The 8473-nt window shown below is 49.8% G+C and overlaps 1 protein-coding gene across 1 annotated transcript in view; it reads right to left on the reverse strand.

Moving 5' to 3' along the window:
• Positions 1-8253, reverse strand: part of LOC120024825 (genetic suppressor element 1-like) — a 31483-nt gene extending 23230 nt beyond the window's left edge. Inside the window, exons 1-4 of the mRNA XM_038969150.1 lie at positions 8168-8253; positions 4486-4622; positions 2021-2246; positions 1593-1793 (exon numbers count right to left, since the gene is read on the reverse strand). Coding sequence (XP_038825078.1) covers positions 1593-1793; positions 2021-2246; positions 4486-4622; positions 8168-8253 — 650 coding nt within the window. The remainder of the gene's footprint in view (positions 1-1592; positions 1794-2020; positions 2247-4485; positions 4623-8167) is intronic.
• Positions 8254-8473: the final 220 nt, after the last annotated feature.

Genomic DNA, 8473 nt, shown 5'->3' on the forward strand with positions numbered 1-8473 from the left:
CAGGTGCTTGTGGCTGCTCAACCACTGTCGGCCCACCTCTCCCTACATCAGTGGGCCCAGGCGTTATGATGACCACCTGCGCCCCTCCCTCTGCCTTCTCCCTTTTCGGGCAAGCATGTCGCTTATGTTCAATATCCCCACACTCAAAACACCGTTGACTACCCGTACTAGCATAAGCCATATACAGTCTATTGTCATACTTGACTTTAAACGATATCTCTAAAGTCTGCTCCGGTGAGTCCAAAAACATAAACACCTGTCGCCGAAACGGCATAACCTGTTTCAACGCCGGGTGTTTGCAACCCAACGGAACAACCTTAATTGAACTTGCAAACTTCCCAAAGCGCAATAACTCGCGCTCCAATAGCTCATTTGGAATAAACGGTGGTACATTTGAAATCGTTACCCTTGTTGACGGAGAACAAAGCAGCGTAACTTGAATAAACATTCCTTTAAGAAGTACGCCATGCTCAACCATACGATCTACAAGGCGCTCTTCTTTAAGAAATACCACCACCGCTTTATTCATCCGTGACGCATAAGCAACATTCTCATATCCTACCTTCTCTCCTACGGCGACCAGAAACTCCTCCACCGTGACAGTAGCTTCAGTAACACACCTAAAGCCGTGCCGAAGTGACAGGGACGGCATCCCAATTCGGGCTGCCATCCCCGCCAAAATCAAGGTAATTTCGATACGAAAAAAAAACTAAATACTTAATTCTACCACACAATTTTTTTTATAATAATCTTAATCATGCACAGAAGAAAACAAAGAATGCCACCAAGAAAGAGAAAACCGAAAGAAAGTTCTGAATATCTAACTCTACACAACACACGCACTCCCTCGATCATACACTTCCCAGCATGCACCAAACACTCCCAGCATGCAGAGAGAGAGAGAGAGAGAGAGAGAGAGAGAGAGAGAGAGAGAGAGAGAGAGAGAGAAAATGAGAGTGTGTGTGTGTGTGGATGAGAGAGATAGAGAAAGAGTGAGCAAATGTGTGTGTGTGTTGTCAGCCTGATGTCTGTGTCTGTCTGTCTCTCCGTGGCTCATCTCCTCATTAACTCCATTACTGGGCTGTGTGTGATGGCTTCTGCCCTCCTTTCATCCAGCTGTGCTGCTGACATAGCACGGTCATGCACCCTGTCCCATAGCCGAAGGCACACAGCACATCAAACCTACACACACACACACACACACACACACACACACACACACACACACACACACACACACACACACACACACACACACACACACACACACACACACACACACACACACACGCCCGCAAACGACAGAATCGAATTATAACTAAGCACTACCTGTCTCCATCAATTCTAAGCCTTGTCATCAAACTGTCTGTCCACAGAAAACAGGACTAGAGGCTAACTGGGGCTGTCTTCAGCATCCCTGGAGGTAGTAGCCACTGACAACAACATCAAACACTAGCTAGCATGTTTGCATCCCTAGCCTTGAGTGTTAGCAAGCACTGGAAACTGAAAGAGTACCAAAGACTAAAGGCAATTCAAAGGTTCTGTTAGCACCGCTACCTAGCAGTAGATCAACGAGTGTTGTCCTGACTCACCTGTAGGGGGCGAAGGAGGAATGTGGCAGGTAGGAGGGATGGTAGTAGGCGGCGGCGGCGGCGGCGGTGGCGGGGTCCAGGCCCAGGGGCAGTCCAGAAGGCATGCGGAGGTCCTCGGCCGTGGCGTAGGGGCGGAACCCCCGCAGGTACTCCTCTGGTACACCACCAGGGGGCACTCCATGGGGCAGCTGCCTGGGCAGACTGGTGAGAGGAGAAGGAGGGAGGAGAGGGAGAGAGGGAAGGAAGTATATAGGAATAATGAAGGAAGATGAGGGGTAGGGAGAGGAGGGAGAGAAGGAGGGAGGGAAATAGGAAGCGAGGGGATTGACTTAGTTAATTGTATTTGATCATTAGAAATACACCTTATAAAAGACAGGGTAGGACAGAGTGTACTGTCAGCACTGTACTGTACAGGCAGTGTTACTGACTTGAGGGGCTGGAAGCGTGCGTCCTGCATGACAGCTCCGGGGCTCAGGCCAAAGGCATAGGGGTTTCCCATGAGGTGAGCAGGGACTGAGGGGCCACCTTTCTCCTGCCGGTGGGGCGCCTCTGACCCCAGACGCTCTCTACTGACCCCACGAGGGCCCGAGTCAGCCTGAGAGAAAAAGAGAAAGATAGAGAGCGAGAGGGGAGGGAGAGAGGGAGAAGCACAGTCTTAGTAATTGTTCCCGGGGGCCTGTGACCGACACGGTTGTCCACACACATGGACCACATCCTGGGGATGAGAGGAGGGAAGAATAGGCCCCTCCCTCGATCTCCTGCTGCCTCCTTCCTTTCTCTCTTCCTGGCAACATCCCCCACCCCACCCATATTCTCACACGCACGCACACACACACACACACGCACGCACACACACAGAAATGGAGAGCTCTCGTCATACTAAGCAAGGCTAGTCATCTGCTCTCTGAAGAGGACACCGTGAAATGGAGGAAAATCAACAGTCACAGACATTCCTCAGCACCAAGCAGACACTAGTTCCTTTACACTGCATCACATACTCTACTGCTGCTACTGTTCTCTTACTTTACAGATGGAAACAGTCTTTTTCAGGACATATGAGTGTAGGTGTGGTGGAGACACTGAAGCAGTAGTAGGAGCCTCCTCTACCCAGCACACTGACTGTGATCCTGACAACAGAGCAGGAGTGTGTGTCTGGAGATGAGCCATGCTAGAACATCAACTGGCGGTGAAAACAAAGCCCACAGCATTCTCTCTCTCTCTCTCTCTCTCTCTCTCTCTCTCTCTCTCTCACAAATACCCTCTACATTCTAGTAGAGAGGGATTTCTCTCTCTCTCTCACACACACACACACACACACACACACACACACACACACACACACACACACACACACACACACACACACACACACACACACACACACACACACACACACACACACACACAAAAGGCCTGGGTTCACAACACAGACACATAAACACACACCGTTTCAGCCCAACAAAGGCAACCTACAGAGAGAAACGGGGAGAAGGCAGTGAAACTCTGGTTTGTCCCTGCCTACATATCCACTTACAGCATTTAGTCCAGGGTACGGAGAGAGGGGGAGGGAGAAGAGCAGCATTTAGTCCAGGGTATGGAGAGGGGGAGGGAGAAGAGCAGCATTTAGTCCAGGGTATGGAGAGAGGGAGAAGAGCAGCATTTAGTCCAGGGTATGGAGAGAGGGGGAGGGAGAAGAGCAGCATTTAGTCCAGGGTACGGAGAGAGGGGGAGGGAGAAGAGCAGCATTTAGTCCAGGGTATGGAGAGAGGGGTAGGGAGAAGAGCAGCATTTAGTCCAGGGTATGGAGAGAGGGAGAAGAGCAGCATTTAGTCCAGGGTATGGAGAGAGGGAGGGAGAAGAGCAGCATTTAGTCCAGGGTATGGAGAGAGGGAGAAGAGCAGCATTTAGTCCAGGGTATGGAGAGAGGGAGGGAGAAGAGCAGCATTTAGTCCAGGGTATGGAGAGAGGGGGAAGAGCAGCATTTAGTCCAGGGTATGGAGAGAGGGGGAAGAGCAGCATTTAGTCCAGGGTATGGAGAGAGGGAAAAGAGCAGCATTTAGTCCAGGGTATGGAGAGAGGGAGAAGAACAGTATTTAGTCCAGGGTATGGAGAGAGGGAGAAGAACAGTATTTAGTCCAGGGTATGGAGAGAGGGAGAGGGAGAAGAACAGTATTTAGTCCAGGGTATGGAGAGAGGGAGAAGAACAGTATTTAGTCCAGGGTATGGAGAGAGGGAAAAGAGCAGCATTTAGTCCAGGGTATGGAGAGAGGGAGAAGAGCAGCATTTAGTCCAGGGTATGGAGAGAGGGAGAAGAGCAGCATTTAGTCCAGGGTATGGAGAAAAGCACCATGTGAGTGGCTGGGTTCAAGGGATCTTGGATAGAAACAGAAGAGGGAGAAGGAAGGGGGTAGAAAGAGGTAGGTAGAGGGCGATGGTAGAGAATGTCCAGGGATGAGAGAGTGGTTATTCCCTCTCTTCTGCACCCTCCTCTCCCCACACACCAGATAATAGGAGAGGTGAGAGCTAGGGTACTGTTGCCATTAAAACACTTACAAAGGCAGGGGAAGGAGGTAGGAAGCTGTCCTGCTAAATTAACCCCAAGGATCCCTGGGAATAGAGGTAGGCTTTTCTACATCACTGTGTGTGTATTGTATGTTTGTGTGTGTGTACAGTATGTGTGTGAGTGTGTGTGTGTGTGTCTCTTTCCACTGTCACTGAGAAAACACAACCCATTTAGTCCCATTTACCCCTACCACCTGTCCCATTATGCTCCCCCCTTCAAACCCTTACCCCCACCCCCTCTCCCAGCCAATGACCTGGGGTGACACTGACGCACTAACAGTTCATATTAAATGCCTCTAATGTTTGCCCCTCGTTGTTAAACATGCTTCACTGATCAGCCAGGCACAGTGGCCCCTGTCCCTCGCCCCAAACCCCCACGCCAAGCCCCGTTTCCCCAGTCCCCCCTCCTGCCCTAATGGCTGTGTTAGCGTCAGGGAGGTGGGCTCTCCCTCCCCGATGAGCAGCCAACTGGAAAAGTGGTTCAGATATGTCAAAAGAACTCAAAATCAGAGAGGCCAGGAAAACGCAAGACGCCTCCATCCCACTCCCCTCCATCCTCCTCCACCCTCCTTCTTCAACCCTCTCTCTTCTTCTGCCTCCTCCTCCATCCCGCTCCCCCTCCATCCTCCTCCACCCTCCTTCTTCAACCCTCTCTCTTCCTCTGCCTCCTCCTCCATCCCGCTCCCCCTCCATCCTCCTCCACCCTCCTTCTTCAACCCTCTCTCTTCCTCTGCCTCCTCCTCCATCCCGCTCCCCCTCCATCCTCCTCCACCCTCCTTCTTCAACCCTCTCTCTTCTTCTGCCTCCTCCTCCATCCCACTCCCCCTCCATCCTCCTCCACCCTCCTTCTTCAACCCTCTCTCTTCCTCTGCCTCCTCCTCCATCCCGCTCCCCCTCCATCCTCCTCCACCCTCCTTCTTCAACCCTCTCTCTTCCTCTGCCTCCTCCTCCATCCCGCTCCCCCTCCATCCTCCTCCACCCTCCTTCTTCAACCCTCTCTCTTCTTCTGCCTCCTCCTCCATCCCACTCCCCCTCCATCCTCCTCCACCCTCCTTCTTCAACCCTCTCTCTTCCTCTGCTTCCTCCCTCCCTCTCTTCCTTCATCTCTATCCATGGAGCAGTAAACGGTGGCTGTCTGGAGACAGTACAGACCTGCCTATTAGCAGGCACTCTACTGTTATTTGTGGCAGGGCTGCTGACATTTAGCCCATCTCGCCCTCGCTTGCTGACACACACACACACACACACACACACACACACACACACACACACACACACACACACACACACACACACACACGCACACGCACACGCACGCGCACCCACACAGAGCCCATCTCCCCCCTCTCCCACTGAGCGCCATATTACGTATTAGCACAGAGAGAACAGAGCTAGCCACGCCTAGCCCCTAATATCCCTGTAAATCAAGGAGAGAGGCTACGCTACGTTGGTGTGGCAGTGCCTGCCTGTCTGTCTGTCTCCTCGCTAGTCACCACCGTGAAATGGCAGCGTCTATTTTTAAACAACATCTGTTAGAGAGCCACCAGGAAAAGAGGCTTTGTGTGTTTTCTCTGCCTCTCATCCGGCTGTTCTGATGCATCTCCATTCAATCATGACCCCACAGAGTGTTGGGAAGAATGTCTTTTCATTGTTTTAATGTGAGCCTGAATAGTGTTGATAACAGGCAGCAAAAGCTGAAACTGGTATTTTAAAATGTCTCCTTTCAAAATTATTATTTGATTCACAGTTAAAGTCAGAAGTTTACATACACTTAGGTTGGAGTCATTAAAACTCGTTTTTCAACCACTACACAAATTTCTTGTTAACAAACTATAGTTTTGGCAAGTCGGTTAAGACATCTACTTTGTGCATGACACAAGTAATTTTTCCAACAATTGTTTACAGACAGATTATTTCACTTATAATTCACTATATCACAATTCCAGTGGCTCAGAAGTTTATGTACAATATATCCACATCATTTTCCTTCCTCATGAAGCCATCTATTTTGTGAAGTGCACCAGTCCCTCCTGCAGCAAAGCACCCCCACAACATGATGCTGCTACCCCCGTGCTTCACGGTTGGGATGGTGTTCTTCGGCTTGCAAGCCTCCCCCTTTTTCCCCAAACATAACAATGGTCATTATGGCCAAACAGTTCTATTTTTGTTTCATCAGACCAGAGGACTTTCTCCAAAAAGTACGGTCTATGTCCCCATGTGCAGTTGTAAACCGTTGTCCGACTTTTTTTATGGCGGTTTTGGAGCAGTGGCTTCTTCCTTGCTGAGCGGCCTTTCAGGTTATGTCAATATAGGATTTGTTTTATTGTGGACATAGATACTTTTGTACCTGTTTCCTCCAGCATCTTCACAAGGTCCTTTGCTGTTGTTCTGGGATTGATTTGCACTTTTCGCACCAAATGAGGTTCATCTCTAGGAGACAGAACACGTCTCCTTCCTGAGCGGTATGACGGCTGCATGGTCCCATGGTGTTTATACTTGCGTACTATTGTTTGTACAGATGAACGTGGTACCTTCAGGCGTTTGGAAATTGCTCCAAAGGATGAACCAGACTTGTGGAGGTCTATAATTTTTTCTGAGGTCTTGGCTGATTTCTTTTGATTTTCCCATGATGTCAAGCAAAGAGGCACTGCGTTTGAAGGTAGGCCTTGAAATACATCCACAGGTACACCTCCAATTGACTCAAATGATGTCAATTGGCCTATCAGAAGCTTCTAAAGCCATGACATCATTTTCTGGAATTTCCCAAGCTGTTTAAAGGCACAGTCAACTTAGTGTTCTGACCCACTGGAATAGTGATAGAGTGAATTATAAGTGAAATAATTTGACTGTAAACCATTGTTGGAGTGTAAGTAAACTTCTGACTTCAACTGTACATATAGGTAGGGGTAAAGTGACTAGGTAACAGGTAACAGCAGTAGCAGCAGAGTATGTGATGAGTCAAAAGAGTCTAAATGATTCCTCTATATTATAGTACAATGGCTGTTATACTGTATCTAAAACAAGAAAGAAACAGTATATAAAATAGAATATAACATGCCCTCTGGTGGCCAAGTTACACTATTGCTATTGACTGGGTGCTCTCTCCTCCTCAGGTTGTTTACACACACACACACACTCACGGATGCACCCACACACACGCACAGACTTGGTCAAGTCTCAGAGGCTAGCAGATGCATCTTGGGCCAAAACAAATCAAAAATAAAAGAGGTTCCCGTTGCGCCTGTCTACAACCTGCGTGTGTGTGTGTGTGTGTGTGTGTATGTGTGTGTGTGTGTGTGTGTGTGTGTGTGTTGAGAGGATGGTTGACTGTGCATCCTGTGTCTTTTGTCTGAGTGGAGGATAACATTCACCCCCCTCACCCAATCCTCCTCCCCAAAAACCGGGCTGCAGAGTCCACAGGAGTCCACAGGAGCAGGGTTAGAGCACAGAGCACTGACACCCTCTGAGCCACAGACCTCTCTCTACTCCTCTCCCTCTGTCGACCTCCGCCCCCCCTCTCCTCTTTCTCTCTCTCTCTCCTACTCTCTATATGAGAGACAACACCAGTTATCAGAGCCTGCTAAACCATCCTACACTAGAACAGAAGCAATCAGCCAGTACAACACAGACTATTGATGAGCTGTTGGGATGACTTTACTGGCAGACAGGAGGCAGAACAGAAATGAATAGAGATTACTGTCTGACAAACACAGGCTGAGAGACAAAAGACTCACTGCACGGTGTCTGCTGCTACTGGGCTGTGTGTATGTGTGTCACTAAGGGGCCTCTCTAATGATGATGGAGGACTCTACTCTTGCTGTTTGTGTGCTGGGCTGACAGGATGACCCCCCCACCCCCACACACACCATCTTTCCCTGACCTTTAGCCCTGCTGGAGGCTTCACCCCAAAAATGTGACCCTTATTTCTCAGACTCACACTGTGCAACAAAAACAATCTGATACGGATATTTTGATTTAGCCACACAGGCACAGTGTATCACACACACCCTCACACCCAGGCTGCCCCCTCTGTGTAAGCCTGGGCCCTGGCAGCCCCCTGGTGAGGGGTGGGAGACCCCACGTATGGGAGGGCGCTCATTTACGCCTCTCTGATGGAGCCATGAATCTAAATTGCCAATTAAAAAGCAATTACAGGCAGCAGCGGGAACAGACTCCTGCAGTCATTGAAGCAAAATACCAACGCGCCTCAACCTCTCGTCGCCTCTCCTCTCACCCTCCTCTCGCCTCCCCTCTCACCCTCCCCTCACCTCCCCTCTTACTAGTGGTGTAACGGACTGTAGTTGATCCGCGATCCATAC

The sequence above is a fragment of the Salvelinus namaycush genome, chromosome 30 (assembly GCF_016432855.1).
Source record: "Salvelinus namaycush isolate Seneca chromosome 30, SaNama_1.0, whole genome shotgun sequence".
Lineage (NCBI taxonomy): Eukaryota > Metazoa > Chordata > Actinopteri > Salmoniformes > Salmonidae > Salvelinus > Salvelinus namaycush.